Source organism: Nicotiana sylvestris, chromosome 3, assembly GCF_000393655.2.
Source record: "Nicotiana sylvestris chromosome 3, ASM39365v2, whole genome shotgun sequence".
NCBI classification, from domain to species: Eukaryota; Viridiplantae; Streptophyta; class Magnoliopsida; order Solanales; family Solanaceae; genus Nicotiana; species Nicotiana sylvestris.
The window spans coordinates 55,541,626-55,563,743 of NC_091059.1; the positions used below are offsets into that span (position 1 = coordinate 55,541,626).

The 22,118-nt window shown below is 36.5% G+C and overlaps 1 protein-coding gene across 1 annotated transcript; it reads left to right on the plus strand.

The window, feature by feature from the left end:
* The first annotated feature begins 9,289 nt into the window (after window positions 1–9,289).
* LOC104238805 (triacylglycerol lipase 1) lies at window positions 9,290–21,986 on the plus strand. The gene is made up of 9 exons (XM_009793276.2): window positions 9,290–9,616; window positions 10,264–10,374; window positions 12,220–12,360; window positions 15,377–15,487; window positions 15,571–15,714; window positions 15,799–15,839; window positions 15,935–16,011; window positions 20,900–20,995; window positions 21,403–21,986. The coding sequence occupies exons 1-9, from the start codon at window positions 9,446–9,448 to the stop codon at window positions 21,726–21,728; spliced, it is 1,218 nt and encodes a 405-aa protein (XP_009791578.1). The 5' UTR covers window positions 9,290–9,445; the 3' UTR covers window positions 21,729–21,986.
* Window positions 21,987–22,118: the final 132 nt, after the last annotated feature.

The following is a 22,118-nucleotide window of genomic DNA, read 5'->3' on the forward strand; positions in this document are numbered from 1 at the left end:
TTTACAAGGTTCTGCTTAACAAAAGCCAAGTCCAAAGAAAATACCCAGCCTCAGCGGGTGCATCAAGTCGATCCCGACTGGCCTTGATGGCCGATGCTCTGAAGTCAAATTATTGAAAATGAAAGAAATCCGAAGTCAAATGCCCATAAAGGCAGAATAAGATGAAAGGGCCAAAGTCCCACACGGGTGAACCGTCATGTGAAATTTTGGGAAGTTGAGTTCTTCGGTTTTAGGAGAGAGGTCAATCTTCAGAAAAGCCAGCAAGCAACAGAGGTTCTCACCAAAAGAGTTGGGCCGAGATCAAGTGATTAAAAACAATCAAGGTCACAAAACCAACCACCGTTTCAAACTAACAATTGTTCTTTGTTTGAAAACTTGAAACAGGTGCAATCTAAGGCAACCGTACGAGAAGCAGGTGCAACCAAAAAGAAATGCGCAAGTGCTAGAAACAGCTTTGCAGCAATAGTCCACAAAAAAGGGAAGTCCCCTCCAAATTTTTTTCGCATTTACTCATTCCATGAAATAAGTAAAAATAGAGAAAACAAAACAAGATGAAAAAAAAGAGATAAGAAGAAAATTCAAAAAAAAATAGTAGTTTAGGATCTCCAATCTCAATCTTTTACCCTTTTTGCCAACATAGGGTCTCCAATCCCTAGTTGAGATCATTTTAGATATAGGGTCTCTACTCCCTAGTCGCCTTTTGACAACATAGGGTCTCCCCTCCCTAGTTGAGATTATTTTCAGGCATAGGGTCTCCACTCGCTGGTCACCTTTTACCAACATAGGGTCCCCAATCCCTAGTTGAGATTTTTAGACATAGGGTCTCCACTCCCTAGTCACCTTTTGCCAACATAGGGTCTCCAATCCCTAGTTAAGATTATTTTAGACATAGGGTCTCCACTCCCTAGTCGCCTTTTGCCAACATAGGGTCTCCAATACCTAGTTGAGATTTTAGACTTAGGGTCTCCACTCCCTAGTCACTTTTTGCCAATATAGGGTTTTCACTCCCTAGTTGAGATTTTAGACATAGGGTCTCCACTCCCTAGTCGCATTTTGCCTACATAGGGCCTCCACTCCCTAGTTGAGATTTTTTGACATAGGGTGTCCACTCCCTAGTTGCCTTTTGCCAACATAGGGTCTCCACTCCCTAGTTGAGATTTTTAGACGTATGATCTCCACTACCTAGTCACCTTTTGTCAACATAGGGTCTCCAATCCCTAGTTAAGATTATTTTTAGACATAGGGTCTCCACTCCCTAGTCGCCTTTTGCCAACATAGGGTCTCCACTCCCTAGTTGAGATCATTTTTAGACATAGGGTCTCCACTCCCTAGTCACCTTTTTGCCAACATAGGGTCTCCAATCCTTAGTTGAGATTATTTTAGACATAGGGTATCCACTCCCTAGTCATCTTTTGCCAACATAGGGTCTCCAATCCCTAGTTGAGATATTTTTTAGATATAGGGTCTCCACTGCCTAGTCGCCTTTTTGCCAACATAGGTTCTCCAATCCCTAGTTGAGATTATTTTTAGACATAGGGTCTCCACTGCCTAGTCGCCTTTTTGCCAACATAGGGTCTCCAATCCCTAGTTGAGATTATTTTTAGACATAGGGTCTCCACATTGCCTTTTGCAAACATAGGGTCTCCACTCCCTAATTGAGATTATTTTAGACATAGGGTCTCCACTCCCTAGTCACCTTTTGCCAACATAGGGTCCCCGCTCCCTAGTTGAGTTTATTCTTGACATGGAGTCTCCAATCCCTAGTCATTTTTTCCAACCATATGTTTCCACTCCCTAGTTGATTTTAGTATAGATATAGGGCTCCACTCACTAATCTCTTTCCCAAGGATACACGACCCTGATTTTTGTTGCTTTCAAATAAAGAAATAGTTTAGATTTTTAGTTACAAATAACTCATGAAATTTTCCTAGTGAAAACTGGGGCAAAACAATTTCGTTCGTTTGTTTATTTTGGTGTCTGAGCAGGTTTTACCTCGAGGCACAGGGTTCGAGACGACAAAAAGAATGAGTCTCAATCCAGAATAAAGAAGAGAAAAAAAAGAGCAAAAAGAAGTGAACTCAAAATGCTGAAGCAGAGCAAGATGTAGACTGCTCAAGATGTGATTGAAGTCACGAGCTTCGCATGTCCCGCCTTGATCCAAAGCTGAAGAATGAACTGACCTGCAGCTAACGAGCATATCAAGATTCAAATCGGATTCTGCAGCAAGAACCAGCCAAGAGTCAAGATCAAGCTTCAGAAGATTTATAAATAGGAATCTTGTAACTCGTAGTTGATAGACTTAGCCAGTTTAGCTTTTTATTTTCCATTTTGGAGTAATAAGGAGTTCAGCAAGCAGTAGCAGCAGCAGCAATAGTGAAATCACAGCTTCCTGTAGTCTCAGCTACCGAAACTTCCAGAACTACACTGACCTGATTCCTTTATATACAAGGATATGTAGGCAACCTCTGAAGCAAGGTTTCGGTCAGACTCTTTCTAAAATGCTTCTCATGGAGTTTCAAACGGGCAAAAATCCCTCATAATTGCTCATTTTATTTTTGTTCGAAAACCCTTCGTGTCTATGAGCAAAGAGGGACAGTTGTGAGCACGTGATTTTTGTCCCACATGAATTACTCCTACATAATCCCAAAGAATTAGATTTTTTCTTTTAATTGTTTATTATTTTAGGTATTATTGTAGAATTTTTCTAATTATTTGCATTTTTTCTGTGCATGTTTAATTTTATTTAATTCATGAAAAATACAAAAATGCATTACATTTGCATTTAGGATTTAATTTTGCATTTTAGATTAATTAGTAAATTAGTCATTTTACAAAAATAGAAAAAATCACAAAAAATAACTCACTTTGCATTTTTTAACTTTTAATTTTTGAATTTTATAATTTTTCCTTCAATCTAGGAGTTATTTAATTTTTATAAATACTTTGACTAGTAATTAGCTTAATTTGGTAGGTTAATTTAGTTTCAAAAGTTAATTTAGGTTTTTAAATTAATTTGGAAAAAGAAAAGAAAAAATTTGAAATTAAAAAAGAGAAGAGAAAAGAAAATAAAAGAAGTCTGATTTTGTTGGGCCATTTTAATGAGATTCCCTCAGGCCCAAATAAATTTCCCCTTTAAACCCGTCTCAGACCTGGCCCAAGCTCCATCTAAACCCGGTACAGCCTTTCCTTAGGCCAAACAGTGTCGTTTCGTTCAAGCGCATCCCATCCGTCGATTTTCTTATCATCGAACGGATGGGAACTGATCTCAAATACAATATAAAACTGTCTGAATGGCCTCATCCCCCGCCCCTCCCGGTTTCATTTCCCTTCACTCTTCATCATCTCTTCAGAGACCAAAAAACCCTAAGCGTCGCCCTAATATTCCTCGCCCTCTCCGATGGCAGCGCCGCCTCAAATCACCCCTGAAATCACACCCCATAACCCCTAGCCCTTCCTTTTTCCATAACCCAAAACCATTTCCCTTGAATCCTTCTACATCTTTTCGAATCTTGAATCTAAGGTTGAAGCCCTAAACCCCAAAAACAACTTCCCTCGAATTTCTAGCATGCAAAACCTAAACCTTCGAGTTTTCGAGTTTTGAAGTTTGATTTAGCGCAAAATTAATGTTGTCCGCTTGTTCTTGACAAAGAACAAGCGATTAACATTGGTTTTATTTAAATCAGAGCATCCAATGTTGGTTTCAAGTTTAATTAGGTAATCTTTCTTTCATTTTTATTTTTGTTTCACCTTCCATTCCCTTTCTTCTACTCTTTCTTTAGGTAGTTTTCTTCTAACCAAAATTTGGTAGAGGTTACAATTCTGAACCTAAACCTTTCCCTTGTTTTGTTTGTGTTCATATTTGTTCCATCTGTTTCCCAGTTTCTTTTCCATTTTTTAAAGGTTGTTCGTTGATTTTGTTTGGTTTGTTCATTTGCTTTGTTTAGCTTTTATTCATGTCATCAGGGTTTCTGATTTTTTTTTGTAGTCCATTAGCTTAATCATATTAATCCGAGTTAATTTAATTAGATTTTGTTTTGATTTGGTCATCTAGTTTAATTCCAGCTTATTTATGTTAGTTTTTAAAAAATCAGTCAAGCTTTTATTGTTAAAATCATTCAAGTTGTTTTCTCTTCTGCTTTTCATGAATTACTAAAATTGCTTGCTGATTTGGGTTGGGCTTTAGGGTCATTTCTGACCCAGTTTAGAGTGAAGCCCACCCATTTTGGTTTGTATTCTTGGGTCGGTCTTGACCCATGTGGTCTGCTGAAGTAAAAATAGAGGGTTCTAAGGTTAGTCTAGGGATTTTAAGCAAGAGAATCTTTTATAACTGATTTAGGAAATTTCCTGCAAGGTGGAAAAAGGACTGACCTAGCAAACAAGTTCGGGTGTGCATTTCATGTGACCCAACTCCAATTCTCAACAACGTTAAATAAAAGGAGTCGTGGACCGCGGGTGCATTTCATGTGGCGTGGTTTAAGACGTGTTTTAGATAACGTTGAATCTTCCTAAAATAATTAAAAGCGGTTAATAAGTTAAATTGTACCATAGGCTAAAACATGTAATAAATCGGATAATAGGCTAATATTAATAGTTTAAGCGACCGTGCTAGAACCATGGAACCTGAGAATGCCTAACACCTTCTCCCGGATTAACATAATTCCTTACTTAGAATTTCTGGTTCACAGACTTAAAAAAAAAAGTCAAATTTTTTCGATTTGGGATTTTAAAATAAATCGGTGACTTGGGACACCAATTAAAATATTCCAAGTGGCGACTCTAAAAAATAAATAAATAATCCCATTTCGAATAATGTCACTTTAATTGGAAAAACTCCCTTATATACCCTCGGGTGTGTAAAAAGGAGGTGTGCTAGTAACTGGGCCAACATGGCCACAACTCGTAATGTATAACTATAAGTGGGAAAGCACTGTATCAATGAACCATCTTTCTTAAGACATGTATACATATGGGCCTCTGATATACTATATAAAATGAACCTCTATCTACAATGCCTCTAAGAGTATTAGACATCAAATGGGACAGGGTACCGACCGACCCATAAGTCTGTAGCAAAATTCTAATACGATGACTCATAGACTCGGCTGCACTCCGAATGAGGTGGAGTCTTACCGATCCTTCATTGAATGCTAACCTCATCTACTATAAAGGCTCGTCAAACTGATTGTTTATACCTGTTGGAATGAATGCAACATTCCCAACAAAAGGACGTCAGTACGAATAATGTACCGAGTATGTAAGGCACATAAATAAGTATATAAAAGACATGGAAGAAACATGGAGCAAATAACTCAACCTGTAAGTCTGGATAACTCTGTAAATCATGAAATACTTATAGTGTCATGCATATGCGTATGAATGTCATGTCGTACATAGGCACATGTGTTCATAACATTATCAAGCCTCTGAGGGCTCCCATCATATCATCTCGGCCACTGTGGGCAAAATCATCAACGTATACTAGCTGATCAAGTGGTGGTACGTATATAATGCCGTAACATTTTCCCATATCCCATATACATATAATATACATATATATACGTATACAACACCATCTGGTCATGGGTTAATGTGCATGTAAATTAATGTAATGCATGAGAAATACATCAATAAAATCTCTCGGAATGTCATAAGACCATTATGCCTTTGAGCAATATCATGAAGTAAACTTTTTAAACTTACGTATTTTCTGAGACCTATGAACAGACGATGGAATAATAAGACATATGGGGAATCAAGAATATAAGCACCTCTAATACTTTTATGAATAGAGTCATTTATGGAAGTTGTGTATTTACTTGTTTCATTTGTATCTTATGGATCATGCCAAAAAGAAAGAAGGGATATTCTTAACATACCTGAGTCGATTCTCTTGACAATCCCTCTAACACACATTTTTTGTGATAAAACACGTAATGACGGATCGAAGTAGGGAAAAATCCTTATGATATTCTTGAGAAAGATTGCACCGTACTCTCTTAGAATCGCAAATTCTCACGTTGCTAAATGATTTTGTATGAATTTTTGTAGCAAATTGTAGATGATCTCTTTGTGACTTGGATCATAACCTTGTATTATACTTGCTGAAGCAATCACGTTGAAAGTCCTTTATGGCTTTAGTGAATTCCATATTTTTGTGAATTAATCCAAACCCTGAATTTCATCCGTTACTACATGTAGTCATACGTCTCAATTTTGTGGTTTTGAGAGGTCTTTTATATAAATGAGTGTGGGCACCACACTTTAGATGACTAAGCCACATAATCCTTTAATTGTGACACCTTGCCTTATGATTCAAGAGTCATTTAATTGACCACTCTTGCTGCCGCATTGGGGACTATTTAACCTTATCCAAATAAACAAATTAATTAGTTAATCTTCCACTAAAATCACTAATTATCCAATTATACACATAATTAGAATTAGTTAATCTTCCACTAAAATCCAAATAAAAACCCATATCCACTCAGTCATTTTGAATTATCTCAAAATTACTTAAAATACTACTCACTTTTAACATACTTTATACACCTTACTATCATGGTCATGTGGTACCTTATATGACACTAGTCCATAAATACCGGGTATTATAGCTCCGACCGTATTTTATCCCAAATCGACAAACTTCGACAGAACTCACTTTCTTCGATTCGCTTACCCTCTTACCTTCACAAATTTACTTATCACTTGTTTGAAATAGCATAATACTTATAATATCCAAATAATATTGTTCTTGAACTGATGTCAATTATCTTACAACAAATTCAACATACAATACTACAAGGTGTAACATCGTCGTAATATAATACTGCGGAGCGTAGGATCATCGTAATATAAAACTACAGAGCGTAATATCGACGTAATACTATGGGGCGTAACACCCACGGTGGGCGCCAAACTGTTTACCCTTATAATGGATAACAATTGAATTTATACGTGATTTTAAAGATACGTGGATTGATTCAACACAAATAACCAAAAATGTTAAATAATTGAGTTAAAGGTATGAACAAAGAAACAATCGTAACGTTATGCCCTGGCTTGAACCTGGATTGGGCAATAGTTTCTGCCCTCGGTTGAGTCTTGGGTTCGAGGCCAATCAAGAACAAAGAACAAAAATAAAGTAGAGACTTTTCAATAGCTGAAAAGCAAAGAAACAATTTTGTATTGCCTTGATATGTGTGTTACAATATGTCAATTGGATAAAAAAAATTCCCCTTTATATAGTAGGGGAGTTTTACATCTAGTACAATCCAAAAAAGGTAAAAATCCTCCTTGTACACCAATTACTAATATGCTACCGACATCAAGCGAGACATGCATTGTGATATCCGATTGGGCGCGAAAATCACGGACCTCTGTTAGTCGTGTGCAACCATTTGTAATGATTTCCGAGGTCGCGGAGCTCGTTCCAGGTTCGGGGGGTGTTGCACCATCAGCCTTGGCGGCGAGTACGTCGTTTCAGCCTCGATTCAGAGGCGGCTCAACTATATTAGAGGCCTAAAGTCAAGCCGTAATAAGAAGCCTTAAACTTGTTTAATAATAATAGATATTTTTGTTGAAGTTTATTCTTTTACTTTTTGAGATGCAATTTAATCTTGATGATATAACCAACCCCTTTAATCTTTGTTGAAACATTCTAACCATTGTTAAGATTTTATTAAGTTTAATTTTGATTTTTTTCTTTTTACATGACTGTCAATATTACTCACTATATATCATTGCCTCCCAAAGTAACAATCATTTGAAAATTTGTATTTACAAAGATGATAAATAAATTAAATATAATTTTTTATGATCGAATTAGCTTAAAGCGTGCCAACAGATATCTTGAAAAAAAATATCTTACAAAGTTAGAGTTATAAAAAATATTATTAAGTTGGAGGAAGAACTAGAAAGTAACTGCAGATTTAATTGTCTTTCACTATTATTTGAATTTTCTGAACCAACTCTGAAAAAAGACAACATAAAATATAACACTATGTTATTAACGATTGGTAACAAGGCAGCAAAAGGTGGTTGAAAAAATTTTCTATTACTATTTAATAATAAATATAATAAATATTTAAATTACATATAAGAAGAGTAGCTTTTGGGGCCTTTAATTTTTATGAGGCTTAAAGCAGCCTCTTTTCGTGGCATGGGGTTAAACTGCCTGTGCCGCGAGAATTTGGGATGCGTGCGGACCCGAGTTTATACGTATACACCAATATATAGTCTACCAACAATATTGGGGGCACTACTTGAAAAATTTCAAAGGGTTGAACGAAAGGGAGGACTGGGCGGGGCTACTTTGGGGGCAGTTGTAGGAAATTAGTAAACAGGGGCACGTCGGGTCAATATTATGCTTCGAACGAGTTTTTGTCCTTTTCCCTAGACAATTATCATGAATTTTGTATTTTCATGTGCCAAGAAAAAAAACTAAAAACCCAAAAATAATTAATTTAATTTTGATTTTGATGAAATCGAACTATGAACTGCTAACCATAATTAAGTAAATGTTTCCACAAAATATATTTTTTCTTTGTTGATCTGATGTTAACGTTGAGTACAATTAAGTTTATTGTTAAGTAATTGGGGTCGTTTAGTAGAATGCATAAGAATAATGCTGAATATGGTGTATTAGTAATGCTAGTATTAGTTATGCTTGTATTAGTTATGCTGACATATTTTTTATCGATTGTTTGGTTTGATGTATTAAAGCATTGCACATTTTCTAAAAGAATTGCTTGTTTACAAAAATACCTTCAAAACTAATTCATCACTCAAACTTTTTAAAAGAAACATACGTTGAGAAATATTTTTATATGAAAAAATTTTAAAAAATTATTTAATTTGTCTACCTATATTGTAAAATAGAACTAAATATTTATTTATAAAAAAGGAAATATGCTAAGTATTTATTTACTAGAGATATAATTTTATTTCTCACTATTTGAATTATTTTAAACTTGCATTAATATAATAGCTAGCATATTTTAATCAAGCATAAATATTGAAGGACAATTTTGTCTTTAACTAAGCTAATACATGCATTAAAATCCATTGCATTGCTAATTATAGTTTTTTATGCATTAGTTATACATAAGATAATACCAAATAGAATGTATAACTAATGCTTGTATACTAATGCATAAGTTTAAAATATCTACCAAACAAGATATTATTAATACAAAACCTAATTCACGCATTATGTTATGTAATGCATGCTACCAAACCATAGCAAACCATACTGGGTCTTTGAAATAGAGTGCGAACAACTCGCAGAGATAGCGCGTCCTACATGAGCAAAAAGTCAAAAGCAATTATCTAAACTTAGTGTCAGAGATCAAAAACATTATCATCACTACCTCAGTCTTCCCTGTGCGGCTGTGCTCGTCTCTCCCGGACGTTAAGACGCTTCCAGGTCTCTTAGTCGCTGGAGAAAATGGAGCATACTCGGGCGCTTGTAGCACTTACTATGTTTCTCTTGTCTTATGCTACCGATTCCGCCGGTGATTTCACCGCCGTTTCAAAGCTCCGGCGAAACTCTCAAGTGACTGGAGGTCTATGCGCTCACCTCATAGAACCTGCTGGTTTCCCTTGCACAGAACACTCGGTACACTATAATCTCCATCGATATGTATATATAACATGCGGATCATTTTCTGCTTTTTCTTCTGTGCAATTTCTTTTTCTCATAATCTCATAAGTTACTGCTCCTTTCATCCCAATTTATGTGACACTATTTGACTAGTCAGGAGTCTAAGAAAGAAAAAAAACTTTTGAAATTTGTGGTATATAACAAATCATTTGTATCAGGATAAAATGGTAGTTTAAAGTTAAATTTTTCTAAAAATAAAATGTTACATTCTTTTCCAGACAAACTAAAAGGAAAAGGGTGCCATGTAAAATGAGATAGGGGAGGACTTAACTAACATAGCTAGTATAATTAATTATCTTAACATTGAACTCGTAAATGTGCCTGAACTGAGGGATTTAGTTGAACTGATTCATATAGTCGGCCTCTAACTAGTTTGCAATCGAGCTGTTCCTAATCGATATGTGATATTTTCTATCTTGGAACTATGAAAAATATGAATTACTTGAACTCGAGATGTATGTTGATATAGACATAGTGTTCTTTGGAATGTTATCTTTATTTTTTTTCTATTTCCTGTTGTATTCAATCATAAGAGGCCTTGTGTGATACTTCTAGTTGCTGATTCAGCTGAAAAATATTTTTGTATAATGAATCCCGTGTAGACTGAGACAAAGGATGGTTACCTCCTTGGACTTCAACGTGTGTCGTCTCGCTCAACAATTGTCAGAGGTGAAATGGGTCCTCCGGTCCTGCTCATCCATGGACTCTTTATGGTAATGTTGTTGCCAGTCTCAAATTTCATTTTGCTACCTTCTGAATACTAGGACTTTATTGCATTTTGGTACACCTGTTTGGAGCAGAATTAAATTCCTAATATATTGGCCAACTTACCAGAAGAAACACACTTGCGCTGTGCTCACAAAGAAAAAGAAAAAGGAGAAATGAGAACTTAGGCACAAGCAAAGGAGAAAAAGAACAAGGAAACATCTTATTATATATTTTTTTAGAAAACATTCTTTTGGCCCATCCTAGCTTGTTTGATTTTCAGCACAGTGCTATGTTGTAGGATCTATGCACTGAATCTTATAATGGTTAGACCACTCTGAACACTGGCATTTCTTCCAATCAATTGAACACCGGGCTGCCTTTTTTTTTTAATTGAAATTTCTTCTTTGTTAGCAGTAGACTACATCTGATATCGGGTCTTACTGGTTAAATTGGCTCAATTATCACATTCTGGGATGAATTTTTAATCCTAAAGAAGAATGAAGCTTGAAGTTCAAACAGATACCAAGAAGTAAATTTCTTCTTTTCCGATAAAAGAGATATTGTGTCTTTGTGAAGGAGATTGTATAAGAATGTTTTGGAGAGAGCATCTTGTGTAAGAATGCCTTCAGAGAAAGCATCTTATATTAGGTCAGATAGCTATGACAAGGTAAAAAAAATTTCTGCTGAAGCATCTTAGGTAACAATTATTCTCTCCATTTTCATAGAAATTGAGAAATAAAGCAAATTATGTGTCAGTAGAATTGTACTATGAAACTCAAATGTAGCTCAATCTTATTAGGTATATGTGTATAATTGCTTAGTATTTTATCTGTTCTATAACCTTACTTCCTAAGAAATGCAACTCGAAGTTAATGTATTCGGATCTTAATTAGAGTGTCCCACATGGGTTGAGGGAGTGGGTTGTTGTCTTCTTATATGGTCTTAGATGATCCTCACCTCTGGAGCTAGCTTTGGGGGTCGAGTTTAAGGACGGACATTGAGCTCGAGTTAAGATTCATATTCACGGTTGGGAGTATGGCTCATTCAGGTTCATTTTCTTTTGCATCTATCCAGGATATTAATGATCAACAGTAAGATTCTGCAGATGTTGAGTAATAACCAATCAGGGTATTTGCCATGTTTTGGAGTCTCAATGAATTGAACAGTTATGTAGTAAAAACAAATAACAATACCCTGTTCAGTGACTTTATAAGAAAAACAATATCCTTTTTCGTGGCATTCAGTGTATAATAAAAGCAAACAAGTCATCCTCTGTTTCTTCTGTTATAGTGGAACATGGTGTGACGACAGACATGCCATGGGCACATTCCTCAGTATAAACAGTGTGAACCATATTTACTTACTACTGACAAAGTCTATTTTGGGCCAATTTCCAGTACAAGCGCGAACTTTGACTAACCTCCATCTTATTGGAATTTCAGCCTTAACAGTTCAGATCATTTCATTTTCAGCTAGTACTGCTTCCACTGATAGTTTCTCTGACAATAAATCACTTATATAGATTCTCTACCTAGATCATCTTAAATCTTCTGCAAAAAAAGGAAGTGTCTGAAATACACTAGCTGCATCTGGACACATGCTCAGTAACTGCTGTTAACCATTTCCTAATTCACCAAAGGTAGCAAGCCCCTGTTTACGAGTCAATCGAAAAGTAAGAGTTAAGTTGGAGTTCTTTAAGGTAGCAAGCCCTGTTTACAAGTCATTTGAAAAGTAAAACTAAATTTTAGATTTCCTTGCTTGAAGCACACAAATATCCTGCAAGAGAGTACAGACCGCTACTTACATTTCTGGTAGAGTTTAATACTGACGTCGAATCTTGATTTATGGAGGCAGGTGATGCATGGTTCATGAACTCTGCTAGTGAGTCATTGGGCTTTATCCTTGCTGAACAAGGTTTTGATGTCTGGGTTGGAAATGTGCGTGGTACACGCTGGAGTCATGGGCATGTATCTTTATCAGTGAAAAATAAGGTAACATTCGATCTTGTGTTTGTCAAATGTATATGATTATTTCTCTGGTTTTGCGTATGTTTTGTGTTTCATGAGGTAGTCTAGCAGCTGTCAAAGGCGAATGCAAGATTTATACTTGATGGGTTCAAACTTTATTCTTTAGCACTTAACCAATTGACTTTTAAAATTGTAAGTTCAAAATTTGATATTTTTTGAAATTTTAGTGACACATAGTATATAGTTATATATATTATGTGTGTCTGTAATGTACACATACATATTCCGTGTCAAAAATGATATTGTGTTGAACCCATTCATTTTACATTGCATCCTCCATTGGAAGCTGTGAACTCTTGCTCTGAGCATTGGATTTGCTTTGCATGCCATGGTCAAGCCTTTGTTTTCCTGCTTACTAAAGCGTAGGCTATCTTTGTCATGAGAAATAAAAGGCTGAGTCATGGAAAGTCTACTGTAGACCATGGTGGTTTTGTTTTGCTTATTAAAAAAAAGGAAGAAGAAGAAGAAAGCAGATAGTGACTTTACAGATCAAATGATATGCAGAGCAGCTTCATAGGAGGAATTTAACTGTGTGATGCTTAGATGCTCAACTGGAACAAAGTTGAAATGAATTTTAAATATGTCGTATGTAGGAACGTGGTACATGATCTGGTGGTAGGCTACTGTGTCACAAAGAATTTAGAGCTCAGTTCTTTCAATACATTTATCGTGATCATCATCTTTTCCACAAAAAAAAAAAAAAAAAGAAAAAGAAGCAAAGGAAAACGAAGACAGATAATGATTAACCGACAACTGTACTAAGTAAATTCACCTTCCAACAAAAACACCTTTGCTGCAAGTAAATACAACAACCACAACAACAACCCAATAAAATCCCACTAGTGGAGTTTGGGGATGGTAGTGTGTACGCAGACCTTACCCCTACCCCGAAAGAGTAGAGAGGCTGTTTCCGAAAGACCCTCGGCTCAAAAAAAATAAAAAGACAAAAGGAGACAATATTAATATCACCACAGAAATCATAGGAAAAATAGGGAAACATGAAATCCAGAAGAAAGATGCAAAGCAAAAGCGATAGCTAGTAAATAGGTCTTGCACAAAAAAGCGAAATAGTGAGACACAACATTGCCACTAGCTATCTTAGACCAAACCCTACCAGCCTAGTCTCATAAAGGTACGAAGTAAGGCAAGACTCAACTACCTCCTAACCCACAACCCTAATACTCGACCTCCACATCTTCCTATCAAGAAACAATTAAACAAATATCCTATCAATACCCCCCCTTAGGTTGTCCGTGAAGAAAATATATTCTTTCCATGATACCATCATCGAGTCCTCTCCATAGTTTCTTTTCTTTTCTGTGTAATTTTGGTTTGAAGTATATGTGGTGAAAAATAGTGGTAATTCCAGTATGAATGCTGGGTACAACATTGATGACAATGGAGGTGGGGTGAGAGATGACCATTCATGATTACACCTAAGACTTTTTGGTTGCATGGGGGGGGGGGAGGTAAAAGCTAGAGAAATGCTGATAATGAAGGACCAGGAAAGCCTCACGGCCAGGGTTCTCCAAGAATGCATAGAAGAGAAACCGGTAGGTCTTTTTATGATTTTTTGTGTGCACAACGACGTAATCTTTTAGAGACATATTCAATGGGCTGAAGGAACAATTCAAGGGTATACGTTCACAAAGGATGAGGTGTGTGCGTGTGTGTTGTATTAAGAAAATAAGAATTAATTTGAAGTGGATTGTAAGATGAAAGGGGCAAGGTTAATATGTTATTTTTTTCCTCAAAAAGATCAAGGGTCAATTGCTTGAATCCTCATTCAATGGTTCAATCTCAAAAATGGAAAGCAATCTGAGCCATGCCCCAGTTGATTGTTTAGTACCCTACTTACTTTCACTCCTAATATAGTGTTTTCATTAGATTTGAAATGACATGATTTGGTTTGCTTGCAAATGAATGTACTTCTTTCATCCCGCAATTCACGAGACACTTTATTTCAGCGTTGTCTCAGAACATTGACAAATTTACTAGTAATACTGATTTGCATATTATACACATTTTTTTAAGAATTCAAATTGGCTTGAGATTTCAGTTTGAAAGATGAAACTTTGATGATGTTCTTCTTTGCAAATTAAATCTTCATAGAAAACCTAAGTCATTATTTGGTATACTTTTTCTTCTTTTTTAATCAGTCTAATATAAAAAAAATGGGCAGCCCGGTGCACAAAGCATCCCTGATCACGTAGGGTCCAGGGAAGGACTGCACTCCAAGGGGGTGTGATGCAGTGTTATCAAAGGCGAAAAGCGCAAAAAAATTCTATGGTCTGTTGGGGCTTTAAGCGCAAAGCGCAAATAAAGAGTGGACTTTAACGAAGAAAGGCGCAAATGGAGAAAAACTAAAAATATGTATGTGTAGTCTAACACTAATATCTATAAGCATGAATACCAAATATAAGGATAAAGAAATTGAATAAAATTTACGATATAGTGAAATAACAATTGTTTAGTGTCGCCTCTTCAGGATTACGCTCATCGGCAAGGGAAAATATGCCTTAGAGCATTGGTGACTACACTGAAGGCTCGCTAAGGGAGGTGAAGCGCTCAACATGTTTTGAGCCTCGCTTCAGTGCTTAAGCGCGCCTTTGATAACACTGGTGTGGTTTAGGCAGCCTTGATGCAAGCATCAGTGGTTAATTCCACGGCTTAATCAGTCTAATATACTTCTATTAATGGTGTTGAATATGCCAGTGAAACTCTTTTCCACGCTTAGCCAATATTTTTCTCCTATTTGACAGAGGATGTGCTAGTTACTGCCAGAGATTCATGCATTTCCTTGTTCTTATATAAGTATAATTTCTTCCCCAAAAGCCATCTCAAAAGAATAATTTCTTCCAGAAATCACATATGCAGTTCCTGCCTGTTTCTTTGCAGTTTCTGATGATGTGCGAGTTACTAAATATACACAACTTTTTGTAATGGAAGTGTCTTACTTCCTCGGTTGAATTTGTCTTAGGAATTCTGGGACTGGAGCTGGGAAGAGTTGGCTCTTTATGATCTTGCCGAAATGATTCGATATGCAAATTCAATCACAAAAGCAAAAATTTTGGTTGTTGGACATTCACAGGTTTTATTCTTTCGTAGCATCCATGTTCTTATGTAATTATAAGGGTTCTCTCCTTGTCATAGCATCTTATGTTTTTTTTTCAGGGAACAATCATGTCTCTTGCTGCTTTTACTAAGCCAGATATCGTGGAGATGGTCAAAGCTGCAGCACTCCTTTGTCCTATATCATATTTAGATCATATCACCACAAATTTTGTCCTTAGATTGGTCAAAATGCGTCTTGATGAGGTGCTGAAATAGTGTGTCGCCATGTTAGTTTCACTACATATATGACTTCAACAATACTCTGACAAATTTTATGCTATGGATTAGATAATTCTTGGATTGGGCATCCATCAGCTTAATTTCAAAAGGTTCCACTAAATCTTTCACTTCTTTGTCCAGTATTCTCATGATCTTCTATTGCCTTTATTTAAAGATATGACACATTTTACTATAATGTTTGCAGTTATATGGGGACTCAAATCATGGATATGATGTGTGAAGGGCATATTCACTGTGACATCTGGCTCAGTGCTATTACAGGTTCTTCTTCATTGTCCATCCTCACTTTCTATGCATTTCCTTCTTGCTTATTACAAGTTCTTATTATACTTCTTAAGCTGGAATGTGAAGGATTGGCTGTAGCTTAGTGATGTGAAAAAGAATTTGATCGGTTCTAGCTTCTTTTGTGATGCAAGATCAAGAAGGCCAAGAATCCAAGAAATTCAAGAAGTTCAAGAAAAAGCAATTCTTTTGTGATGCAAATTCAAGAAGGCCAAGAATCTATTTTCACTTTCTATGCACTTCCTTCTTGCTTATATAATTATTATACTTCTTAAGCTGGAATGTGAAGGATTGGCTGTAGCTTAGTGATGTGAAAAAGAATTTGGTCGGTTCTAGCTTCTTTTGTGATGCAAGATCGAGAAGGCCAAGAATCCATTCAAGATTAGGATTTCTTATTTCTTATTTCCTAGTTATATGGTTCTTGTTTTAGTAGGATTATCCTATGCTAATTAAAAGTGGTTACTATCCTATGCGAATTAAGTTTGGTAAAATAGCAAAGTGAATGGTGGCATACTAATTGTTGAACGACTTCTGATAAAAAGAATTGCTTTTCCTGAGTTGAGGGCAGTGTTGTGAGGAGCGTGACGTGAGGAAAAGCGACAAGCCTCTTTTCGCTTAAAGCGCGTAGCGAGAAGCGAATCGCTTGCCTTTTTGAAGTAAAGTGGAATTAAGAAAAACCAAAATAAATAAATACTAACAACAACAACAATAACATACCAGTGTTATCCCACAAGTGGGGTCTGGGGAGGGCAGCGTGTACCCAGTCCTTACCCCTTCCTTTAAAGGTTGTTTCCAGTAGAACCTCATCTCAGGAAAGATAAATGGAAGAGGCAATAACAAGCAAACCAAATCTGACAACCGAAGCGAAAATACAAAACTAACACTAAGGAATGCAAACAGAAAATCGAAACAAAGCCAGTAGCAAGTAATAATAGAAGTCTAGGGATACAAAAATACACAAAGGACACTAAGTGGGCGTTTGGACATAAAAATTGTAAAATTCAAAAAGTGAAATTTCTTTAAGTGAAAATGATATTTGAAAATTAAAGTTGTGTTTGGACATGAATATAATTTTGGATTGTTTTTGAATTTTTGTGAGTGATCTGAGTGAATTTTGAAAAACAGTTTTTTGGAATTTTTCAAATTTTCGAAAAATTCCAAAATTCATCTTCAAGTGAAAATTGAAATTTTTATGGCCGAACACTGATTTCGAAAAAAATGAAAATCTTTCGGAAAAAATAGTGAAAAAATTCTTATGTCCAAACGGGCTCTAATTGATGTATCAAAGCTACTGCTATAAATACGGACAAAGCTCGACTACCTAACTCTTTACCGTTATTCTCAACCTCCACACCTTCCTATCCATGGTCATGTCCTCAGTAAGCTGGAGCAACGCCATGTCTCGCCTAATCACCTCTCCCCAATACTTCTTCGGCCTAGTGAGCCACTCTAAGCCCGCCCTACCCATGCACTTCCAAAACTCAACCGGTATTTTGTCTTGCCCGGAGCCCGGTCTCTCTTCCCCTGCTCATCTTACGCATAGCCCTATCTACCTCCTCAGCTCTTATACGTCTGCAATACCCAAAGTCCCGATGACTCTCGGAGTGTTCTAAGTCACCCAGTCACCCAGCACAATGTTCCTATCCCCCTCTTCGTTCAAGAGTTTATGGAAGTTTGTCTGTCATCTCCGTCGAATAAGTGCCTCATTCAACAATTCTCTACCATCCTCGTCCTTGACGCACTTCACTTGGTCCAGGTCACGAGCCTTCCTTTCTCGCACCTTGGTTAGCCTGTACAATTTCTTATCTCCTCCTTTGCCTCCAAGTTTTTCATATAAGCGTTCAAACGCGACAGTCTTAGTCGTGGTAACTGCCAACTTCGCTTCCTTCTTAGCCACCTTATACCGCTCCCTGTTCTTCCTCTTCTCCTTCTCGTCTACGCTCTCCAAAAGCTTCAACTGCTGAAAATTTTAATTAAAAATTTGGCAGTAACAACATAGAAACTACCAAAGCAATCACAACACAAACGCAAAAGAAGAAGAAGGGAAGGAGAAAAGAAGAACTGAAGAACATTAAGAAAAATTGGCAGCAACTCGTTTCAATTTCTAGCCCAGAAGCGAAAAGAAAAAGAAGAAGAGAATGAGAAAAAGAACCAAAGAAGAAAAAAAAAATTGGCAGCATTTCGCTGCAATTTTAAGCAAGGAAAAGGAAAAGAAAAAAACGAAGAAGAAGAACAAGGAGGGGGAGGAGGAGGAGAAGAAGGAGAAGGAGAAAGAGGAAGAAAAGAAATCATACCTGAGCCTTGAAGAACCTTGAAGACTTAAGAGTGCCGGAAACCCTAGATTTTTAGTCGCTCTGTCGCTGCACTGCTGATTTTGTGATAAATGAACTGGTTTTTATTTTTTATTTTTTCCCTTAAGAAGACCGTTGGCAGTATTTCAAACACAAAAGCGATCGCTTCTATTGCTTCACGCTTCTCATCCGCTTCTCGCTACTATGGCAGAAGCGCTCGCATCCAACTACCTAATGCGCTTCACCTATGCTTCTCGCTACTATGGCAGAAGCGCTCGTATCCAACTACCTAATACACTTCAAATAGGTGAAGCGCTTCACTTGTCGCCTCGCTTCGCTTTGCGTTTTAAGCGCTGAAGCGAGCGCTTTACACAACACTGACTTGAGGGTCTATCGGAAACAAGCTCTCTACCTTCACAAGGTAGGGGTAAGGTCTGCCTACACACTACCCTCTTTAGACCCACTTGAAGGATTACATCGGGGTTTTTTTGTTGTTGTTTTAGTAGGATTATATTTGTAGTTCTAGTCAAACTAGGATTGTTAGTTGGTATTCCATTCTTACTAGATTTCTTTTTCCTATTTTAGTTAGGATAGGTTTTTCTTAACAATCTCATCTATCTTACTCGTTGAAAGACCTATTTAAAGGGCTCAATATGCTGAAAATAAAGGGCGGTGATTAGTTTTTCTAATCTCTTGCTTAAAAAACGTGATTTGTCTTTTATTTCGTTCTCCCATTATTCAACACTTAGTGCAATCTTGCGTGATTGAGGAACGAGTGGGTAAGGTTCTTTCCATTTTACATTCTTCTCACGTGAGTTTGAAGAACGCTTTCACTAGTATTGTGGAAAACTTTAGCGGGATACTTTTGTTTTTCTCTCTTCTTTGTGCTTGAGCGGTGCAAAACCTTGAAAGTACATTATTTTGGCACTAGCATATGAAAGAGATATTTTTTTCGCTCTTTTGTCTCTGCAGCTTGGCAAAATGAGTATTTTCTGATACTAGCTGTCCATTATAAGCATATAACCTAGGTTAATTGCTGGTGAATGGTTCAACTATCTTATGCAAGAATTGGCCCTAACAATATGTAAATGGTTGTGCTGTTTGCAAAGAACAAAAAAAAGCTGATTGGCATAAGCAGCTTTTCAGTTAAATAGAAGGTAGATCCTAGAAACATCTTAAAAGTCAGCCTCCAAGTCATTTGAATATATCCTCTATTTGAACTTAGTTTGCTGCTTAAGGTTTTTATTGCTCTACCCACTAGAAACTTCCATTTTGTCAGTTATATATGACTAGCCTTGGAAGCAATACCTTTAGATTTCATTGAGCACGTTGGATATCCCTACTTCTCTTTAGCAACTATTAATAAGCTTAAAGGAAGAATGGAGAATTTATATCGCTGATTCCAACTTGTTTGCGACTGAGGCGTTATTGTTGTTTTAACATAACTAGGCAACTTTCTTCCGAATGGTATCAGATAATCAATGGCATTAGGAATTGTTAAGAATGTTGTAATAATATTGTAAATGATAGTGTATCGATTATGATTAGTCGAATTTAATTAGATTGATTTCGTAATTAGGTAGAATATTTTCCTTTCTATCTTAGCACTTGTATGTTAACTATTTAAGACCCAGTAGCTTGAGGGAATAATCAAGTTGCATTTTCACTCAATTCTTTCTTTCTTAACTTGTTTTCCTCTCGCATAATGTAGCATTGTGTCTATAAATACATAAGGAATAAGAGACATTGTTCTCAAGCTTTTTCACGCTTTCTGCGTAGCTTATATACTGTGGTTGAAAAACAACTCCTCGTTCCTTTTCAATTTATGTGACACACTTTCCTTATTAGTCTATTCTAAAAAGAACGACATATTTCTATATTGGGAAACAAAACTTTTCATTTTACCCATTTTACCTTTAATGAGAAGCTTTTATAGCCACACAAATTGAAGGCCCACAAAAGTTTTTACCCTTTAAGCTTTTAAAACCACAAGTTTCAAAAGTCTTCCTTTTTTTCTTAAACCCCGTACCAAGTCAAACTACGTTGCATAAATAGAAACGCATGGAGTGAATCTGAGCAAGTTTGCTTTAAATACTTTCACTGTGATCTCTCTTTTGCTGTTTGCAGTACCTTCTTGGTACTTTATTAATGAAATTTATCTTACCTTATCAAAAAAATACTTGATAGTTATGTTCAACTTCATGAATAGCATGTTTGCTTATCCTTAGATAGCAGGTTGGTTGGTTTTATGGCGTAGTGGCATTTGGTCATGGCATTCAGTATCAAAATATGTGATTCCAAGGTGTAAAAATATTTCCTTGCTTTGGTCATGTTAATTCAGTTATATTCTTTTGTTCATCCTTGATATCCTTCATCACTATTGATGGCATTATGGGCCCTTTTTCTTCTTCCCTCACAAACCAAGCTTTATGTGATATGGCACCTAAGATATTCTTGCAGGAAAGAATTGTTGCTCAATGATTTTTGCAGTCTTCTAATTGAGGCATGAAACTATCTCAAAATGTATGAACTTTACTACGTTCCCCATGTTTTCTCATTGATCAATATTCGTGCAGGGAAGAATTGTTGCTTCAATGATTCACGGATTGATTTCTATCTTGAATATGAACCTCACCCATCATCCTCAAAAAACTTGCATCACCTCTTCCAGAGTATGTATATATGTTCAGATTATTATACATATCATTATATGTTATTCTTATTTTCTTTTTCCAAGTGGGATTGGGAATAGCAAGCTTGGCCCATAGGGTTGGGGTTACTGGATGTCAGATCTGGGTTTAAAGCCAGAATCTCGACCACTGAACCAATACCATGGGGTTTGTCTCCTATTCCCTGTTCATCTCAATTTCTTGAATCAGCTATCTTCAGTTTTTTTGTCAATGTCTCCTGGTCGAAGTATAAATGAGGACTTTCATCCTCTTGGGCACTGTTTTACCTCCTTTGTTCCGCCAAATATGTTGATGTTGTCATGATTATTGCTACTTGGAGTGCGTGCACATGTTGTCTAACTGCTCATATTGTCATTATGGTCCTTATATTCCTGATCAAAATTTTGCAGTGATTCGTAAAGGGAATTTTGCTATGTATGATTATGGAATGTGGAGAAACCTCATGCACTATAAGCAACCTGAGCCCCCAGAATTTGATATCAGCCAGATTCCCACTTCATTGCCATTGTGGATGGGTTATGGGGGCAATGACGCATTAGCAGATGTCATAGACGTCCAACATACCCTAAAAAAGTTGAAGCGCAAGACAGATCTGCTTTATATTGAGGAATATGGTCATATTGACTTCCTCCTAAGTATAAGGGCAAAAGAAGATGTTTATGACGACATGATTATGTTTTTCAATTCTGTACAAAAGATAAGCAGTTTTAAGTAGTGGCTGATTAGTATACGTGTGGTGGTGCTGGCCTATTCCATGTTCAAAGTCTTGTATATAGCATGATGATGTTGCTGGTGCTACCTACCTCTTCAGACTGTAATAGCTTCTGGCAAATATGGTGTGTATATAAATCCATTGCCAATCCTTAAACTAGTGGTATACGAGTGTACAAGTCTGTCAGCCCCTCCAATTTCTAGGTAAAAGCTACTCCTAAAATACATTATGTTTCCATGAAAAGTATTGCATTCCTACTCATTGCAGCAAGGGACTCGAAATTTTTTGTTTACATGCTCCTACCTCCATCTTGAATCATATGCAACATTCAAGAGCTAATCAGGAATCAAGCAACCAATCAATATTCAGTATATATTCGTGTAGGGTATGTAG